At 38.2% G+C, this 22,326-nt stretch overlaps 1 protein-coding gene across 3 annotated transcripts in view; it reads left to right on the forward strand.

The window, feature by feature from the left end:
* Positions 1 to 22,326, forward strand: part of LOC123516794 (vacuolar protein sorting-associated protein 52 homolog) — a 143,058-nt gene that overhangs the window by 26,169 nt on the left and 94,563 nt on the right. For 2 of the 3 annotated variants that reach the window (XM_045276461.1, XM_045276462.1), the window contains exon 3: positions 3,031 to 3,123. The exons of the other annotated variant lie outside the window; for it this stretch is intronic. In XM_045276461.1, the coding sequence (XP_045132396.1) occupies positions 3,031 to 3,123 (93 nt within the window). The remainder of the gene's footprint in view (positions 1 to 3,030; positions 3,124 to 22,326) is intronic. 3 annotated transcript variants of the gene reach the window in all.

Raw genomic sequence — 22,326 nt, forward strand, 5'->3', positions numbered from 1 at the left:
TCTCCCATTCATGTTCACAAAACAACATTTCTATTAGCTTTTTACAAACCTTGCCCCCAAGAAAGGATTGTTTTGTAATGCATAAAGTGAAACTTGACATGGAATAGCAAAAAATAAAGCAGAGATGAGATCAGAAACAGACGATGCGGAGATTTGCGGCCACTTGGCTGCTGCTTCTTCTTCTTGTGACCCTTTTAGCTTGTGTGTTACTTTCATCATGATGTTTATGTTTCCACTCCTCTGTTGCCTGCTATAATGGATATCATATCTCAGTATTCACATACGCTCATGCCATGAGGATAACCTCGATTCCGTGGCAGTGAGTGATAGTGAATTACTAATGAAATACCGCAGTATTTCATTAGTAATTCACTATCACTCACTGCCACAGAGTCGAGGTTATCCTGTGCTTCCGAACTCGCTCACTGCCTGGTCAAACTCTTTCATCTGTGTCTCTCTACTTCTATTTATCCTTCTTGCTGGAAGTTTGCTCACATTCAACCTGTCCCTAAAAAAGGTGACCACTCCAATCCTTCTAACTACCGCCCTATAGCTTTGATTTCCTGCCTTTCTAAAGCCTTTGAGTCTATCCTTAATAGGAAGATAATGAGGCATCTATCAGCTCACAACCTTCTCTCTGATTGCCAGTATGGTTTCCGTAAAGGCAGATCTACTGGTGATCTTCTTACTTTCCTAACTGAATCTTGGTCATCCTCTTTAGGGACTTCGGTGAAACCTTTGCTGTCGGCCTTGACATATCGAAAGCCTTCGATAGAGTCTGGCACAAATCTTTAATTTCTAAACTACCCTCCTACGGATTCTATCCTTCTCTCTGTACCTTCATCTCCAGTTTCCTTTCCGATCGTTCTATTGCTGCTGTAGTAGACGGTCACTGTTCTTCCCTAAAACTATCAACAGTGGTGTTCCACAGGGTTCTGTCCTATCACCCACTCTCTTTCTATTATTCATCAATGATCTCCTAAATCTGACTCAATGCCCTATCCACTCCTATGCTGATGATACCACCTTGCATTATTCAACAGCGTTCAACAGACGCCCAACCCAACAACAATTAAATGACTCAAGGCGAGATGCTATAGGACGCCTAACTTCTGATCTTTCACTTGTTTCTGATTGGGGCAGAGAAAACCTGGTTTTGTTCAATGCCTCAAAACTCAATTTCTACAACTATCTACTCGACATAACCTTCCAGACAACTATCCTCTCTTCTTCAATAACACTCAACTTCCCTCTCCTCTACATTAAACACACTCGGTCTATCCTTCACTAAAAATCTAAACTGGAAATTTCACATCTCTACTCTTGCTAAATCAGCTTCCAAGAAGTTAGGTGTCCTGTGGCGTCTTCGTCCATTTTTCTCCCTCCCAGCTGCTTGCTCTGTACAGGGCCTTATCCGCCCGTGTATGGAGTATGGCTCTCATGTCTGGGGGGGATCCACACACACAGCTTTACTAAACAAGGTGGAATCTAAAGCTTTTCGTCTTATCAACTCTTCTCCTCTAACTGACTGTCTTGATTCTTTAAGTCACCGCCGCAATGTTGCATCTTTATCTGTCTTCTACCGCTGTTTTCATGCTGTCTGCTCTTCTGAACTTGCTAACTGCATGCCTTCCCCTCCTGCGGCCTCGCTGCACAAGACTCTCTACTTCTTCTCATCCCTATTCTGTCCATCTTCCTAATGCAAGAGTTAACCAGTATCTTCACTCCTTCATTCCCTACACTGGTAAACTCTGGAACTCTCTACCTGTGTCTGTATTTCCACCTGCCTATGACTTAAACTCTTTCAAAAGAGGAGTGTCAAGACACCTCTTACGTTAACTGGACCCTCCTTTTAGATTTTTTTGTTTTTTCTCTTTCTCCTACTTTCCTCTTAACAGGGCCTGGCAACCAGCGGGAATTTTTTTTCTAACACTTTGTTTTCCCTTGGCCAGTGCCCTTGTAATGTAAAAAAAAAAAAAAAAAAAAAAAAAAAAAAAATTATAGCAGGCAATAGAGGAGTGGAAACATAAACATCATGATGAAAGTAACACGCAAGCTAAAAGGGTCACAAGAAGAAGAAGCAGCGGCCAAGTGGCCGCAAATCTCCGCATCGTCTGTTTCTGATCTCATCTCTGCTTTATTTTTTGCTATTCCATGTCAAGTTTCACTTTATGCATTACAAAACAATCCTTTCTTGGGGGCAAGGTTTGTAAAAAGCTAATAGAAATGTTGTTTTGTGAACATGAATGGGAGAATGTGAGAGAATTTGTACATATCTCCTCTAACTTCCAATGACTCATATGGCATCATAAAAGCAGTGGTACACCGGTGGCCCAATACGCTGCGAAACGTATATATAATTTTTTTTTAACCCATGTGGTATGTTGGGAACCAGCCCAGAACGCATCCCCCCTATTTTCATTATTTCCTATGGGAAAATTACGTTCGCTTAACGAATTTTCGCTCTACAAACAGCGTTGACACCCCCTATCCTGTTCGTTAAGCAGAGTATTACTGTACTATTTGTCTAGGCCAAGCCTAGGCAAACCTGATTAAAGCATGTAAAGCACAAGATGATTTTTAAAAAAAAAAAAAAAGTGCTTTACATGCTAGAAAATGCTGTAAATGTTCATCATAAGAGGATAATATGCACCTCACAACAGGCAGAGTGGTTAACACAGTGGCACCTGCCAAACATTTAAATCTCAGTTTCTAAGAAAATAAAATAAAGAAAAGAACATATATGTATATATTCATGTATTATTTTTTTTCATATAGCACTTATAATGACATGAATTATTATATCCTAAAGTATACACTCTATTTCATGGGACTCTTGTATAAGAATATAGTGCATTATTTTTGCACAAAAGGATGATGTGCTTAGAATGTGATGACATGCATATAATCAGCTCCATGAATAGCATCAGACTCAATAATTTCATGAACAACATTATACCTTGTTTAGAGTTGCTATTATGCTATATTTTAAAAGGTAACTTGATCATAACATTTTTTTTTTTTTTTCAGTTGGAGAATCTAAGTATTCAGGATTACATTGGCAAGGCTCAGAACATTGCCACACTCCATCACCAGATTACAGAATGTGACTCCATACTTGAGGTACCATACTATTGCTGTTTGTCACTTTTTTTGTTCCCTTTATGTTATGTGTGCTCAGCAGTGCTTCTCATTAGAACTGCATAAATAAATGACATGCATGCATGTTAGCAATACTGTATAAAAATACAGGCAACCCCCGCTTAACAAACGGGTTACGTTCCTAAAAAACCGATCGTTAAGCGAATTTTCGTTAAGCGAACCAATTATAACAAGTTTAAGCTCTGACTTGAACTTCCATTGAGAGTAAACAAAGTGAGAGTGCATCATAGTACAGTGAAAAGTTTAATGAAAGTAAAAATTATGAAGTTAAACATTTAGGCAGTTTAATTTAAGTCATTATAATGTACACTAATGTATGTATGTAAGTAACTTTATAATGTTGATGATCTTAGATTTATGAAGGGAGGGAGAGTGGAGCAGGAAAGACACTAGCTGGCAACCTGTGGAATGTAAACAAAGGGTGCATCTTTGTACTGCTTACAAAACTTATGTACCACATTTCCACAAAGCTTTCCATTTTATCCATTGCAGAGCCATGAGTTCAGGTGGTTCTTTTAGCTTGCAAGGAAGATATGGTGTCACCAGCTTTCTTATTAGAGTCTGCTGACTTGAAAATGGTAGAGACAGTAGATGGAGTCAAGCCATGGTGGCGAGTAATGTTATTAGTTTTCTCTCCTCTCTCGTGTCTGTGAATAATATCTAGCTTCACTTCAAGAGTAAGAGACTTCCTGGTCATCTTAGAAACACTAGGCAACATTGCTGGGTGTTTTGGTGGCATGTAGAGCGAGAGAAGACGAGCTGCTGCTGACACTGTTATTGTTTTGAACTAGGGGGAGTGAGTGGTGCACGTTTTGTCCACGAGAGGCGCTGGTGTATTCAAAAGTCTGTCGGCTTGCGGCTTTCAAACTTGAAAAAAATTACCAGGAGTTTGGTGTTCATTAAACGAGCAAATGGTAGTAGTAAAAGGAAACGTTTGTTGTAACGAAATTTAGTTGTGTGAACATTCGTTAAGCGGGGATTGCCTGTACTTGGAACATAATGGGGGCTAACACTGACTCTTGTGGCACTCCACTTGTTACTTTACCCAAGATGAGTATGTATCTCTGATTACAGTTCTCATCTCTCTTTCCTTCAAATAATCCCTAATCCAATCTAACAAATTTCCTCACTGTCCTCCTATGCTCTCTAACTTTCAAAGTAGTCTGCCATGAGACTTTATCAAAAGCCTCTTTTATGGGAACTCCAATCAATGCCTTGGAGTCTCCTTCTGGAGAGGGAACCATAAATGTCCCCCGGTTGGACGCCTCTCTTGATAACGACCCCAAATGCCTTGATACCTCCCTCAACTTTTTTCTAAATTAACTTTTGCAACATTCACAGTCTTAGATCTAATTTTCAGTCTTTAGAACACCACCTCTCCTCTACTAAACCTCATCTTCTTTTCCTCACCGAAACACAGCTGTCTGAGGCAACTGACAATAGCCCTTCTCTGTTCCCTCCTACTTTCTCTATTCTCATTTTCATTCCTAATCTGGATGTTGCGTCTGTGTATGCAACAACTTAACTTGCTCTCGAGCCCACGCTCTTGAATCTTTTGAGTTTTCCACCATCTGGCTTCGACTTAACAGTCACTCTCAAACCAAATTCATCTGTGCTGTTTATCTCTCCCCTAACTCTTCTGACTATAGTAAATTCTTCAACTACTTAACTTCCAAAGTGGAGCACAATCTGTCCCTCTACCCTTTTGCAGAGATTTCCATTTTTGGAGATTTCAATGTTCACCGCCAGCTTTGGCTTTCATCTCCCATCACTGACCATTCTGGTGAACTAGCCTTCAACTTTGCTATCCTCCATGACCTAGAGCAACTGGTGCAACACCCTACTTGTATTCCTGACCGTCTTGGAGACACGCCCAACATTCTTGATCTTTTCCTTACCTCTAATCCTTCTGCTTATGCTGTCACCCTTTCATCTCCATTGGGCTCCTCCGATCACAATCTCATTTCTGTATCTTGTCCTAATTCTCCAATCCCTCCTCAGGATCCTCCAAAGCGAAGGTGCCTTTGGTGTTTAGCCTCTGCCAGTTGGGGGGACCTGAGGAGGTATTTTGCTGATTTTCCCTGGAATGATTACTGTTTCTGTGACAGAGACCCATCTCTTTGTGCTGAACACATAACAGAGGTGATAGTGTCTGGTATGGAGGCGTACATGCCTCATTCTTTTTCTCAACCTAAACCTTCCAAACCTTGGTTTAACTCAGCCTGTTCTCGTACTATACATGATAGAGAGGTTGCCCACAAAAGGTACTTGAGTCTTCCATCTCCTGAATCTCACACACTTTATATCTCTGCCTAGAATCATGCCAAGTCTGTTCTTCAACTTGCCAAACACTCCTTCATAAATAGAAAATGTCAAAATCTTTCAAACTCAAACTCCCTCGAGACTTCTGGCATCTAGCCAAAAACATCTCAAATAACTTCACTTCTTCATCTTTCCCTCCTTTATTTCATCCTGATGGCACCACTGCCATCTCTTCTGTCTCTAAAGCTGAACTCCTCTCTCAAACCTTTGCTCACAACTCCACCTTGTATGATTTTGAGCTTGTCCCCCTCTCCTCCTCCCTCTGACTATTTCATGTCTACAATTAAAATTCTTCGTAACGATGTTTTCCATGCCCTTGCTGGCCAAAACCCTCAGAAGGCTTATGGTCCTGATGGGGTCCCTCCTGTTGTTCTCAAAAACTGTGCATCCATGCTTGCACCTTGCCTGGCCAAAATCTTCCAACTTTGTCAATATACTTCTACCTTCCCTTCCTGCTGGAAGTTTGCCTACATTCAGCCTGTTCCTTAAAAGGGTGACCGTTCTAACCCCTCAAACTACCATTCTATAGCTTTAATCTCTTGCTTGTCTAAAGTTTTTGAATCTATCCTGAATAAGAAGATTCTCAAACATCTGTCACTTCACAATCTTCTATCTGATCGCCAGTATGGCTTCCATCAAGGTCGCTCTTCTGGTGATCTGGCTTTCCTTACTGAGTCTTGGTCATCCTCTTTTAGAGATTTTGGTGAAACATTTGCTGTAGCGTTAGACATATCAAAAGCTTTTGATAGAGTCTGGCATAAAGCTTTGATTTCAAAACTGCCCTCCTACGGCTTCTATCCTTCTCTCTGCAACTTTATCTCAAGTTTCCTTTCTGACCGTTCTATTGCTGCTGTGGTAGACAGCCACAGTTCTTCTCCTAAATCTATTAATAGTGGAGTTCCTCAGGGTTCTGTCCTGTCACCCACTCTCTATTATTCATTAATGACGTTAACCAAACTTCTTGCCCTATCCACTCCTATGCTGAAGATACCACCATACATCTTCCCACGTTCTTTCAGAGATGACCAACCCTTCAGGAAGTCAACAGATCACGCAGGGACGCCACAGAACGCTTGACTTCCGATCTTTCTAAGATTTCCGATTAGGGCAGAGAAAATCTAGTAGTTTTCAATGCCTCAAAAACTCAATTCCTCCATCAATAGTATCAACTTGACACAATCTTCCAGACAACTATCCCCTCTTCTTCAATGACACTTAGCTGTCTCCCTCTTGCACAATGAATATCCTCGGTCTGTCCTTTACTTGTAATCTTAACTGGAAACTTCATATCTCATCTCTTGCTAAAACAGCTTCTATGAAGTTAGGTGTTCTGAGAGGTCTCCGCCAGTCTTTCTCGCCCCTCCAACTGCTTACTCTGTATAAGGGTCTTATCCGCCCATGTATGGAGTACTCTTTACATGTTTGGTGAGGTTCCAGTCACACAGTTTTACTAGATAGGGTGGAATCAAAAGCTTTTCGTCTCATCAACTCCCAAGTTTTTCATCTCATCAATTCCCTTCCTCTGACTAACTGTCTTCAACCTCTTTCTCACTGCCGAAATGTTACATCCCTTTCTTTCTTTTATTGCTTTTTTCATGCTAACTGTTCTACTGATCTTGCTAACTGCATGCCTCCCCTCCTCTTGTGGCCTTGCTGCACAGGGCTTTCTTCTTCCTCTCATCTCTATTCTGTCCAACTCTTTAATCCATGAGTTAACCAGTACTCTCATTCATTCATATCTCTCACTGGTAAACTCTGGAACTCCCTCCCTTCATTTGTATTTCTGACTTTCCTAAGACTTGTCTTTTTACAACCCTTAAAGTATGGGGAGCTGATTTACTTTCCATCTGTTACAGCGGGGAAAAATCAAACCTGTCAAAAATGCTAAAAGATTTTTTTCCTTATAAAAGCATATTTCTCTGTGTTATTCTGAGTACAACGATGTAGTTTTCAACATGTTATAACCTCTGAGAGGAAAGTTATTGCTTATCAAAAAATTCTCCCCGAACCCGTGGTAGAACCCGCGAAATAACCCCAAGAAATAACCCCAAGCTCTCTCTCTCACAGCTCTCTCTCTCTCTCTCTCTCTCTCTCTCTCTCTCTCTCTCTCTCTCTCTCTCTCTCTCTCTCTCTCTCTCTCTCTCTCTCTCTCTCTCTCTCTCTCTCTCTCTCTCTCTCTCTTTTCAGGCATTTGAATTTAATGTAAAAGTAGGAACTTTTGCACTTTCATGTCATGAAAATGCAAACTCAGATATATGAAATGATGTGCAAAACAGGAAAAGAAAAAGAAACCACATATTACAAGTATTGTGGATTTCTATAATAATGGAATCTGGCAACTCTTATTAGCAATGGGATTCACATGACTTGGCCAACAAGCACAGTTCTGTAGAGGCAACCATGGGTGACACACACCAGCGCATTGCTTGAGGGGAGTATGTGAGGAGGATTATGAATGTTGCTGCGAGTGTTGGTCTCTGTCTCCCAGATCACTATCAGAATCTCACTTTCTTCTGTCTCAATAAAAAAAATCACTGCCTTTATTTTCATCACTGTCCTCAATGTCATTACCGAGTAACGCTGATATAATATCACTCTGAGTACCGTTTCCTCCCTCTGGGTCATGGGGGTTGCCAGATGTTGCCTTGAAATGGGGAAAGATAACCTATTGTGAGGGAACATATGTCTCAAGGCTCGAGGAGGCAAGCAAGAAAAGATGCCTGATACCTCCACTTGCCCCAGGACCAGTAGTGAGGGGGAGAGATTCAAACGTTTAGCGCGGAAAAATCATGGTTCCCGGAACAATCCCCGCCTCTCCGCACGCAACGCTACAATCATCCCGAAACGATCACAGTACATTAAGGGTTAAGAGGGAGGTATCGAGGCATTTACTCCTTAATTTTGGCTGATGCTTTTCCACTTTTTAGAGAGCCAGCACTTAAATGGCCCTTTTTTTTTATATTTTCTTTTTTGCCCTTGGCTGGCCCTCTTCACTATGTAAAAAAAAAAAAAATGTCCAGGTACACTGCATCCATCCATCCATCTAGTCATTCTATTACTCTTGAGTAGAAACTTAATAAGTTCGACACACATGACCATCCTGTTTGGAACCCAAATTGTCTGTCTGATATAACTTGTTCTTCTTCCAGATATTTAATCCATTTTTCTTTGATAACTATTTCACATAACTTCCCCACCACACTTGTAAGTGACACCAGTCTGTAATTTAATAGCTGAGTTGACTTTCCTCCTTTGAATATGGGATTATGTTGGCTCTCTTCTATTCTAGTGGTACTCTCCCTTCTTTAATGAACTTGTAATCATTTCCCAAATTGGATCTAACAGCTGCTCTTTACATTCTTTTAGTGGCCAGCCTGATACACCATCCAGCCCTATTGCTTTTCTAACATCCAAATTATGTAGTAGTCTTCCAATATCTTCTTCATGCATTATGATTTCCTGCAATCCTTGGCAATGCAATGTCCTATTTGGTTCTGCAAAATCTTTTTCTTCAGTGAACACAGTTTTGGGGCTCTCATTCATTATTTCACTCATTTCCTTTGCTGTTTGGTGTGTCTTCCCTTCTTTAATTATTTTTATAATGTTTCCTTATTCTTCATCTTACCATTTATAAATTTGTAGAAAAGCTTGGGTTCATCTTTGCTTATTTTGCACTACATCTTTCTCAAAGTTTCTTTCTTCCTCTCTCCTTACACTAATATATTCATTTCTCGTATCCTTATACTGCTGTCTGTTATTTTCATTTCTCTGCTTTTTGAGTTTCTTCTAAGCTTTTATCTTTTGCCTTTTTAGCTTCTATACATCCGACATTGTACCAAGCGTATATACTTTTCTTTACTTTATAGATAGTACATGTGTGTATTTACCTAGTTGCATTTACCTAGTTGTGGTTTATGGGAGGAGAGTAAGCTCGTGGTATCCTGTCTCTGTATCTTTTATCAAATTTCTTCTTAAAAGTATGCACAGTTCCACCCATTACAACCTCCTCATCAAGTTCATTCCAATTGTTCACAACTCTATGAATGAAACTATACTTCTTTACATCTCTTCTAAAAAAAACCCTTGTTCAACTTTAAACCATGTCCTCTTGTATTGCGTGTGTCCAATAGTAAAGTCTTCTTTATCCACATCTTCCATACCATTAACCATTCTATAAACATGTATCAAATCTCCTCTTTTCCTTCTCTCTTCCAATATAGTAATGTCCAATTTCCTCAATCTTTCTCCATAGGTTAAAGTACTTAAATTTGGAACCATCTTTGTAATTGCTCTCTGCACTCTTTCTAACTTCATAATTTTGGTTGTATCACAGAAATCAATATCTTCTTAATCATCCTTTCATCAAGATACAAAAAGGCCACTCTCACCCTCTTTGATAAATCCATCATACCATTAACAATTCTATTCATATGTTTGTCTGGAGTCAAGTCATCTGTAACAGTCACTCCCAAATCCATTTCCTCTTTTGATATCTCCAATTTGACACCAATCATATTATAGTCATATCGTATTTGCTTTTCACTCTTACCAAACTCCATTACCTTACACTTATTCAAGTTAAACTCCATTTACCATGTTCTGCTCCAATTACTAATCTTATCTAAATCACTTTGCAGCACTTTACAGTCATTCATATATTCGACCTTCCTCATTAGTTTTGCATCATCAGCAAACAGGTTTACATAACTTTTAACTTCTTCACTCAAGTCATTAACGTAGATAACAAACATTAGTAGTCCCAACACAGATCCCTGTGGGAAACCACAAGTTACCTTAAGCCATGATGAACACTGGTCGCATATAACTGTTCTCATTTCTCTGTCATTAAGATAATCCTTCATCCACTCAAGTAATCTTCCACCATTGCCTCCATACTCCTTTATCTTCCATAACAATCTTCGATGTGGTACCTTATCAAATGCTTTTTTCAAGTTAAGATATACCACGTCCACTCATCCATCTCTTTCTTGAATGATGTCAATCACTCTTGAGTGATTGACCTACATTTTCTATAAAACCAAACTGACAGTTTGTTATCACATTTTGTCTCTCCAAGTACTCCATTCATCTCTCTTTAACCACTCTTTCGCACAACTTCTCCACCACACTGATCAATGACACTGCCCTATAGTTTAAAGTCCTTTAGATGTCGGTGTGATATTTGCTCTTTTCCTTTCCTTAGGCACTAAACCTTTTGTCAAGGATGTTACCACCAAACTATGAGTTTTTCCAGCTAGTTGTTCTCTACATTCCTTCAAAATCCAGTTTGACACTCCGTCTGGTCCCATTGATTTATTTACATCAAGCTCCTTTAACATTTAGAAAATTTCATCATATGTCACGGAGATAGTGTTCAATGAGTTACATCTAATAATTTCACCCTCAGGATTGAACTCTCTTTCCTCAGTGAAGACAGAACTAAAGCATTCGTTCATCAGTTCTGCCATATCTTGCACTTCCTCATAAACTGTGTCTTCAACTTTAAGCCTAGTTATCCCTTCTCTCTGTTACATCTTACTATTTATGTGTCTAAAAAATAACTTGGGTTCATCTATACACTTGTCAGTTTTATCGCTCCCATATTTCTTTCTCTCCAGCCTTATCGTCTTGACATATTCATTTCTAACTTTAATATATTCATCCCATCTGTTTTCAGTTTTATGCTTCCTCCATACATTCCAAGCATTAACATTGTCATTTTTGGATTTTACGCATTTAGCATTAAACCACACTTTCCCTTTTTTGGTGTGTGTGTGTGTGTGTGTGTGTGTGTGTGTGTGTGTGTGTGTGTGTGTGTGTGTGTGTGTGTGTGTATTTATCTAGTTGTATTGTACAGGGTTTGAGTGGGGCTCATAGTGTCCTGTCTCCATATCTCCATATATCTAATTTTCTTTAAAGCTATGCTTATTATGTGTTGTAACAACTTCATCACTCAATACATTCCATTTTTCCACCGTTCTATGTGGAAAACTGCATTTTCCAATATCCTTCACACACTGCCTCATCCTGATCTCCTTTGCATGTCCTCTTGTCCTTCCAGCTTCATCTGTCACTAGTACCAGGTCTTGCTTGTCTATCTTTTCAATGCCATTAACTATTTTATACTTTGTTATTAGGTCCCCTCTTTTTCTTCTGTCTTTTATAGTTGGCAGTCCCATATCCTTCAGTCTTTCTTCATATGTTAGGCCTTTTATTTCTGGCACCATCTTTGTAGCTATCCTCTGGATCTGTTCTAATTGTCTTATATCCTTTTTGAAGCTCGGTGACCACACCACTGCTGCATATTCCTTCCAACTATGAATGTAACATACTCATAATAATTTTTTTCATCATATCCTTGTCCAGGTAGCGAAATGCCACCCTAATATTAGCCAATATTTTATATGTTGTTGCAAATATTTTCTTTATGTTTTTTTTGGAGCTCAGTGTTTCTTGTATAACCACTACCAAATCTTTTTCTTCTATAGTCTTCATTACAGGTAACTCTTGATTTATGTGTGTTTACGCATTTTTGTTAATACTCGACCGAAAAAAATATTATAATTAAATTTGCGCGATCGATTTGCTTATAAGCAATTTAACCCAACCGCATTTTCAAACTGAGCGCCAGACTCAATTTCAAACTGCGCGCCAGAGAGTGGACAGCGACGGCGAGTGCTTGTGAGGGGTGAAGACATTGGCGTCCTGCGTTTATTTTTTTACTAGTGTTTGCTTTTATACTGTGGGGTTATTTTTGATAAGCGGATTTTTGATAAAGTGGAAGAGCTCAGAGGAAGATGGTGACTGATTGTGGTGTGAGTGGTGAAGGCAGTGACGCAGTGAGTGTTGTGTTTACGTATTCTTTGTTTTGTAGTTTTCTCTTATTATTTTTTTGCTTTCTCTTATTATTTCTTGCTTTTCCCTTTACTTTAAATACACTTCTAGTTCAGTAAGTCCTCATTATACGGTACATGTGTGTTCCTGGAAACCTTACCGTAAATTGAAATTACCGTATACTGAACCCATTATAACATATAATAATAGGGAATGTGTTCCAGTGCTTCAAAAGTCACCTCTACAGAAATTAAAATACGTGAAAATCGTCATAAAAAAATGTAAAGTACTGCGCAAAAGAAATAAACAAAACATTTTTATTTACCTTTCACTCGCCATGTATTCGATCAGTCTCAGATGATGTCCCTCCCGAGGCTAAGGGACAATAGGGATTTCAGCCCTTACTCATCTTCCGCTGAGTGTGTAGATGATGATAAGATGTTGTCGTCTACACTATCGGAAGATGTGGAAGGGCCAGCTGTAGCAGGGTCGGCACGTTTCACTGGTGTGAAGAGAGAAGATATGGAGGAAGGGCCAGCTGTAGCAGGGTCGTGACCGGTCGACGTTTCACTGGTTTGAAGAAAAAAGATATGGAGGAAGAGCCAGCTGTAGCAGGGTCGACACGTTTCACTGGTTTGAAGAAAAGATATGGAGGAAAGGCCAGCTGTAGCAGGATCGACACGTTTCACTGGTTTGAAGAAAGAGGATATGGAGGAAGGGCCAGCTGTAGCAGAGGCAGCACATTTCACTGGTTTGAAGAAAGAGGATATGGAGGAAGGGCCAGCTGTAGAACCATCGGCAGTGGATGTGGAAGGGCCAGCTGTAGCAGGGTTGGCAGGTGTGACAGGGATGGCATGTCTGACTAGCTTGAAGAACGAGTAGATGGAGGACTGTTTGGTTTTTCTTGTTTCTTTCATCATAGATTTCTTGATAAATCTTGACACTTTTCTCTACGTCATGAGCCACTTTGCTACTCCTGGCAGGATTTGGGTCTCATTACTTCAGGGTTTCCAGATCTTTTTCGATACCACCGAGACATTCTCTAAGAGTTTTGATGTCCAGGCAACGCACAGGTTCTTCCTCGTCTACCTCTTTTTCTGTCTCCTGTGATGCCTTGTCTTGCTCTATAAGTTCATTTGAGAGAGGTTCAACATCGCCTTCCAAAAGATCTTGAACATCATCATCAACTTCATCGAAGCCAGCCCTATGGCACAGGTTTACTGTTATTTCTGATCGCACTGATGTCTTCAGCGAAACCTGGGAAGTCATGCGCGCATTCTGGCCATACTTTATTCCACGCCAAGTTCATGGTAGACGTCTTCACTTCGTCCCAAGATGACTTTATGTTATCTAAGGCGTGCTTGATGTTATACAACTTCCACCATTCTCTGATAGTGGGCTTGCCAGGCCCATCTGTGCCCTTTATCAATTGCTGCATGGTTTGCCGCTGGTAGTAAGCTTTTAATGTTTGCCATAATTATTATGAATATATATGTGCTTATAATAGACCCTTTAATATTCCATTTATTCATCTAATTAGTAATGCATGTAAGTAATATGTAATACAGTAAAAAAAAAAAAGGGGGGGAGAGGAAGAGATAACAGGCTCCAAGGGTGGTCAAGTTGAAGTCAGTACTGCGAGTGGCGGGGAGGTGTGGCGTGGATGACGTCATCACCCCTGCTCCCCTGCGCTGGGTCCTCTCGGATGATATGAGCGGATTACCGTATCTTTTTTTTTTTTTTATACCATGTGGGGTTTTCATGGGAATTTATGGGCTAAAGGGGATACTTTTTGGGGTATCTCCTATCTAAAAGCCCATCTGCTAGGAAACCGTTACCCCAAGTGAGGAAGCCCAACCTACACTCGGACTGTGGACAGGATTCGAACCCGTGCACTTGGAGACCCCTCGGACCCCAAAACATGCATGGTTCCACTGTACCATGGAGGCCCCTTACCATTTATATACTTGTGAATTTTTCTTACTGTATATCGAATCGAGGGTAGTAATTTCCAAATACCGTAACTGTGAATTTACCGCATAAAGAACTACCGTATAACGAGGACTTACTGTATTTAGAATGGTAAATAATAAAAACATGTCAATTTAGCCAAATAAATAAGAGTATTTTGTACAAATTTTTTTTATACCACATCCCGCATCCCCCCCTATTATCTATTGTTTCTTATGAGAATTACAAGTTTGTTTTACACAAATTTTGATACATCTGATGCCTCTTGGAACGCATCTATCGCGTAAATTGAGAGTTACCTGTATTTGTTCCTCTCCCTTCAGATAGTTCCATACTGGTCATCCCTTACTCTTTTTTAATTCCATTACATGGCATTTCTTGACATTGAATTCTAACTTCCACTTCTTACTCCACTCATAAATTTTGTCTATCTTCCTGTAGTAGCAAACAGTCTTCTCAGGTCTTAATTACAGTGGAGACTCAATACTCGAACTTAATTTGTTCCAAATGGCTGTTCGAGTATTAAAAAGTTTGACAATTGATACCTATAAATCAGGTAATTTGTTCTAGTTGTAACAAATGAGAACATAATTTTGAAGCTCTCATTCATTATTTCACTTATTTCCTTTGTTGTTTGGTATGTCTTTCCCCCTTTAACAATTTTTTCTATTGCTTCCTTATTTTACATCTTACCATTTATATACTTGTAAAAAAGCTTGGGTTCATTATCGCTTTTTCATACCACATCTTTCTCAAAGTTTCTTTCTTTTTCTCTCCTTACTCTAATATATTAATTTCTCGCATCATTATACTGCTGTCTTGTTTTCATTTCTCTGCTTTTTGAGTTTCTTCCAAGTTTTATCTTTTTTGCTTTTAGCTTCTACACATCTGCCATTGTAGCAAGCTTGTATACTTTTCTTTACTCTGTACATAGGTACATTTTTCATCACTCCTTTGTTATATTTCTCTAGGAATATTTCATATTTCCCCTTTACTGTTATTCTGTTTATAATGTTCCTTCAGTCTATTTCACCAAAAAATTTTCTTAACTCTTCAAAATTCACTTTTGCATAATTTAATCTCTCTTTTTTGTATTCCTCTCTGTTTATTATCATGTCTTCTTCCAGTATTTTCAATACTAGTGTGACATGGTCACTTTTTCACATTGGACTAAGGTACTGTATGCTATTAGGGGGCTCTGGCTTTTATGTGAATACTAGGTCAAGCAGTGATGTTTCTTCCTCTCCTCTGAATCGTATCGATTCTTCCACCCACTGATCCAGTGTATCCACCATAGTTAACTGTAACAACTCCTTGCTCCACGATCCAGCATTACCTATTACTTCCATCTCTCTCCAGTTTACTCTTTTACAGTTTAAGTCTCCTACTAACAGTATTTTTCCATATCCTCTTATCATACTATCCAAGCACTTAATCACCACTATTTGCATTTTCTTATGCTCTTCTTCTCCCCATGTATTTGTCTTTGGTGGCACATACATGACTATGATTCTCTGTTTTTTCCCTTCTTCTGTCGGGATTGTTACTCCCATAACTTCTGTCATGCCATCCCCACTTCTACTTCTCTCTCTTCCAGTTTCATATCCCTTTTTATCCATATAGTACTGTATCTTTAAATTCAGTCGTCTGCTAATTTCCCTGTTCTTGCCATTATCTCCTCTCCTGCCACTTGAGATCTCATTTGCACTTTCAGTGGTCTCTTTCACCTTTCACTAAACTTTCCCAATCTTGTCACTTCCTCCACCTCTTGTTCTAACCTCTGTGTGCTGTCCTGAAAAAATTTTATAACACTCTTAGCCAGCATTCTCTTTTCTTTCTCTCATGAACTTGCTTGGGATTTTTTTCTTTTTCTTTCAGGCCAAAAATTTGGATACATTTCCTCTTGTCCACTGTGTCCCTCACCAAATCTTCCTTCTCTTTAATCACTTGCATTACTATGTCTTTTGTTTTTTCTTGAATCTGTCTCTTGAATACCTCTGAAAATTTGACTTTTTTTCCTTCCTGATCTTTCCTCCAGGCATTCCTTAATTCCTCCAATTTTATCTCACCCATTCCACTTTCTTCTTTGCCTGGCCTATCCTGAATTTTCTCTTGTAGGTTTTTTAATGATTCCTCATATTTGCTGCATGAAGCCATTAACAAACTATTTTGTTTCTTTAACTCCATCTCTTCTTTCATCACTTGGTTTTCCTCCCTTACTTTTTTCACATTTTTCAGTTCTCTCCTTTAGCTCATTGTTTTCTTTTATTAAGTTTTCCTGTTTTTCTAGGATACTTGAGTGTGTGTGTGTGTATTTACCTAGTTGTATTTACCTAGTTGTAGTTTTACAGGGCCTGGGCTTTATGCTCGTGTGGCCCCGTCTCCATATCTACACTTATCCAATCTCACTTTAAAAGTATGCACACTCGTTGCAGACACTACTTCTTCATTTAAACTGTTCCACGTCTCAATACATCTTTGCGGGAAACTATATTTTTTAACATCTCTCAGACATCTTCCTTTTCTCAGCTTTTTTACTATACGATCTTGTGCTTCGAATGTCATATTCTTCTCTCAGGATCAGTTTCTCATTATCCACTTGGTCCATTCGTTGATCAATTTATAAACTTGTATCAGATCTCCTCTCTCCATTCTTTGTTCCAGGGTTGGTAGATCCATAGCCTTTAGTCTCTCCTCATATGTCATCCCTTCAAATTCTGGAACCATTCTTGTAGCCATTTTTTGTAGTCTCTCCAACTTCCTTATGTGTTTCTTTTTATGAGGGGTCCACACAACTCCTGCATATTCCAATCTGGGTCTTATTATAGTACTTATCAATTTCTTCATCATTTCTTTGTCCATGTAGTGAAATGCTACTCCAATATTCCTTAGCAAATTATATGTTTCTCTAAAAATTCTATCAATATGGCTTACCAGTTGATTGTTTTCTTCCATCGTCACTCCTAAGTCCTTTTCCTTTTCTACTTTCTCCAGTTCTACTCCATCTCCCATCTTATAGATTCCCACGGGTCATCTTTCACTCTTTCCCATTTCCATGACATGGCTTTTGTTCACATTGAATTCCATTTCCCACTTTTTACTCCATTCCCAGATCTTATTTAGGTCTTCTTGCAGTATTTCACAATCCTCCTTTTCCTTTATAACTCTGCAGAGTTTCGTATCATCTGCAAACAGATTTATGTAGCTGTTCACTCCTTCTGGCATGTCGTTAATATAAATGAGGAAAAGTATTGGTGCCAATACTGACCCCTGTGGCACTCCGCTTTCTACTGCTCTCCACTTGGACTTCATATCTTTAACTACCATCCTTATTTCTCTCCCCCTCAAATAATTTTCTATCCATCTCAATGTGCTTCCTTTTAAGCCATCCTTCTCCTCTAACTTCCATAGTAATCTTGCATGTGACACTTTGTCACTAGAATAGAAACTCAATAAATTAGTTACACACGACTGACCTTTTCTAAAACCAAATTGGCTATTTGATATTAATTTGTTGTCTTCAAGGAACTCGATCCATCGTTTTTTTATTATTCTTTCATACATCTTGCATATTACACTAGTTAGTGATACCTGTCTGTAATTTAAAGGTTCTTCCTTCCTTCTGCTTTTATATATGGGAACCACCTCAGCTCTTTTCCATTCTACTGGTACTGTTCCATTTTCTATTGAGCATTTTATGATGTTGTATATAGGACTTGCTAGTTCTTCCATACATTCCTTCAGTATTCTGCCTGAGACTTCATCCAGTCCCATTGCCTTCTCTTCATCCAGTTCCTTCATTAACTCTTTTATTTCAAGCTTGGTTACTTTAATCTATTTATATAGACTGTCTCTCAATTACCCTGTGGCCTTTCAAATTTGGATTCCTTAGTAAAGATTTCCTGGAATTTATTATTTAATAGTTCTGTCATACTTTTTGGGTCTTCCACCATCCCGTTCTCTCCTTTTAACCTTTCTATTGTTTCTTTTTGCCTAATTTTTCCATTTATGAATCTGTAGAACAATTTTGGTTGCTCCTTACATTTTTCGACAATGTCCTTTTCAAAGTTCTTTTCCTCTTCCTTCCTCACCTTAACATATTCATTTCTCACTGCCTTGAAGTTTTCCTTATTTACTGGATTTCTTTTTCTCCTCCACCTTTTCCATGCTCCATCTCTTTTCTCCTTTGCCCTAGCACACCTTGCATTAAACCAATCTTTCTTTCCTTCTTCTTTAGGTCTATATTTCGGGACATACTTCCTGACTCCTGTTTTGTATATTTCTAAAAATAAGTTATACTTCTCTTGCACCGTCTCTGAGTTTTCCATCTCCTTCCAGTTTATGTTTTGAAAATAGTTCTTGAGGTTCTCAATATCAGCCTTTCTGTAATTTAATCGGTCTCCTTTGTATGAATTGTCTCTATCTTCCTTTCCCTCTTCTATATCCATTTCTAATATTACATGGTCACTCTTTCCCAATGGGCACTTATATCTTATATCATTGTTCATTTGTATACCCCTTGTAAAAACTAGGTCCAATCTCGCCGGCTCATCGTTTCCTCTGAATCTTCTGTTCTCCTTTACTCTTTGGACCATCATATTATCTATCATTAGATTTAGGAATCTATCTCCCCAGGCTTCTTCTTCCATACCACTTTCATAATTTTCCCAGTCCACCTCCTTACAGTTGAAATCTACTAATATCACTTTTCTCCTTTCTTTAATGATTCTCGTAAGACTCCTTATTGTGTCATTTATCATGTCTTTATATTCTTGATTGGTCCATGAATTTGTTTTTGGTGGCACATATGATTGTTAATTCCTTTTTATTAATATGTATCTTAATATACAATATTTATGATTTTCCTTCCCCAAACTCCACTTGATTTACCACCATCTCTTTCCTTAACATCATCATGACTCCTCCTTCTCTTTTACCCACTCTGTCTCTCCTCCATATATTATACCTTTTTATTGGCTCATTTAACTTTGTTTCCACCAGGCATACAATATCTGGTTCTTCTTTTTTTATGTAATCTCTTAATTCTAATTTACTTGCTAAAACCCCATCTATGTTCGTATACATCATTTTTAAACTCTTGTTCTTATCATTTTTAGTTAAACTTGCTCCATTTTTTTCTCTTCCTTCTCTTTTATATACCATTTCCTTATCCTGTCTCTTATAATTCTCCAAAAAAAATGCCTTCTTCTCCTCCTCTGACCTTTCATTATTTTTTTTTCTCTTGCTTTTGCCACCAGTTCATTGTGTCTCTTCCTTTCCTCCTCATTTCTCTTTTTCTTTTTATATTATATATATATATATATATATATATATATATATATATATATATATATATATATATATATATATATATATATATATATATATATATATATATATATATATATATATATATATATATATATATATATATATATATATATATATATATATATATATATATATATATATATATATATATATATATATATATATATATATATATATATATATATATATATATATATTTATATATATATATATACAGGCAACCCCAGTTTAACGAAGGGGTTACGTTCCTAAAAAACACTTTTAAGCGAAACTTCGTTAAACGAACCGATTATAACAAGTTTAACCCCTGATTTGAACTTCCATTGAGAGTAAGCAAAGCGAGAGTGCATCATAGTACAGTAAAAGGTTTAATGAAAGTAAAAATTATGAAGTTAAACATTTAGGTAGTTTAATTTAAGTCATTATAATGTACACTAATGTATGTATGTACGTAACTTTATAATGTTGATGATCTTAACTTTATGAAGGAGGAGAGTGAAACGGAAATACACTAACCGGCAACCTGTGGAATGTAAACAAAGTGCGCATCATGGTACTGCATACAAAACTTATGTACCACATTTCCACAAGGCTTTCCATTTTATCCATTGTAGAGTCACGAGTTCTGGTGGTTCTTTTAGCTTGCAAGGAAGATGAGGTCTCACTAGCCTTCTTAATAGATTCTCTTGACTTGAAAATAGTAGACAGTAGATGGAGTCAAGCCATGGTGGGAAGCAATGTTATTAGTTTTCTGGCCTTTCTCTTGTCTGTTAATAATACCCAGCTTCGCTTCAAGAGTAAGACACTTCCTGGTTTTCTTAGGAACGTTAGGCCACATTGCAGGGTGTTTTGGTGATAAGTTGAACTAAGGAAGATGAGCTGCTGGTGACGCTGTTATGATTTGACTGGGCAGTGAGTGGTGTGTGTGATCTTGATCTTGATCTTGATGCTACAGGTGACACAGAATTTCTTCTGAGTGAGGCCTGTGTTGTCCAAGAGAGGCTTGATCTTGATCTTTATTCTACAGGTGTCTCAGGATTTCTCCTGAGGCAGGCCGTAGTACCAGCAGCTCCTGATGTATTCAAAAGCCTGTCAGCTTGCATGATACAGTGGGGCTTTCAAATTTGGAAAAAAAATTACCTGGATAAAACTTCGTTAAAGCGAGTTTGGTGTTCGTTAAACGAGCAGATGGTAATAAAATTAAACCTTCGTTATAGCGAAATTTCGTTGTGTGAACCTTCGTTAATCGGGGGTTGCCTGTATATATATATATATATATATATATATATATATATATATATATATATATATATATATATCTTTGAAACCTTCTGTTTCTCTGAGTTTTGTTTTTCTATATAGTATTTCTTCTGTTGCTGCTTGTGATTTTAGTAGTATCTTAATTGGTCTCACTGTTCCTTCTTAATATGGTCCCATTGTATGGATTTCTTCTACTTCCTCTTTTAAGTTCTGTCTATCCTCGTCATTTAGATGTTTTAGTAGGTCTTTTACCGATTTCATTTCGTCCTTTTCCCTTCTTGGTCTATATTTAAAAAAAATTTTCTTTCAGGCCAAAGATAATTATACTCTTTTTTTCCGCAATTTCTCTTACTAAATTTTCTTTTTTCTTGAGGACTCCTATAATTTTGCTTGTCATATTTTCATCTCTTTCTTTTAACTGTTCTTGAAATACTTCCTGAAATGATTCCTTGTCCTTCTTATCTTAGATTCTCTATGTCTGTACTTCGTTTTTAATCACGTCTTGTACTCTTTCCTCTTCTTTGTTAGCTAGATCTTTCAGCTTCTGTTTTTCTTTCTCGGATTTACCGAGTCCTTCTTCCATCAATTTCTTGTAGTTAGCTACTTCCTTTTTCAATTCCTCATTTTCTGTTCTTAGCCTAGTTTCGTTTTCTTCCACTCTTTTTATCCTTTCTTTCAATTTCTGGAGCTCTTTTTCCTGTTCTTCATTCTCTTTCATTCCCATACACTCCTTTATCCATTTATCTAATTTACGTTCAATAGTCAACACTCTATTAAATAGTGAAGTATGTGCCATATCGAAGCCTTCAAATGCTCTTTCTCCCTCACCAACATAGTCATCATAATCTTTCATTCTTTCCTGTGTCTCATACCTGCATTTAGATGGAATCTCTTCCTTACTCATGATTTTGTAACACTGTATTCATAAAAACGAGTCTACACTACTTGCCCAGGCCACTGCAAACCAAAAACAAATAGGTAGTGAAAATCAGCTGATTCTTGGAGCGACGGTACTGCGTCCTTTCTCGACCGCTTGTGTGTGTATTTACCTAGTTGTAGTTTTACAGGGCCTGGGCTTTATGCTCGTGTGGCCCTGTCTCCATATCTACACTTATCCAATCTTACTTTAAAAGTATGCACACTCGTTGCAAACACTACTTCTTCATTCAAACTGTTCCACGTCTCAACACATCTTTGCGGGAAACTATACTTTTTAATATCTCTTACACATCTTCCCTTCCTCAGCTTCTTACTATGCGATCTTGTGCTTCGACTGGCATATTCTTCTCTCAGGATAAGATACTCATTGTCCACTTGGTCCATTCCATTTATCAATTTATAAACTTGTATGAGATCCCCTCTCTCTCCCTTCTCTGCTCCAATGTTGGAAGATCCATAGCCTTTAGTTTCTCCTCATGTCATCCCTTCAAGTTCTGGTACTATTCT

This window comes from Portunus trituberculatus, chromosome 41 (assembly GCF_017591435.1).
Source record: "Portunus trituberculatus isolate SZX2019 chromosome 41, ASM1759143v1, whole genome shotgun sequence".
NCBI classification, from domain to species: Eukaryota; Metazoa; Arthropoda; class Malacostraca; order Decapoda; family Portunidae; genus Portunus; species Portunus trituberculatus.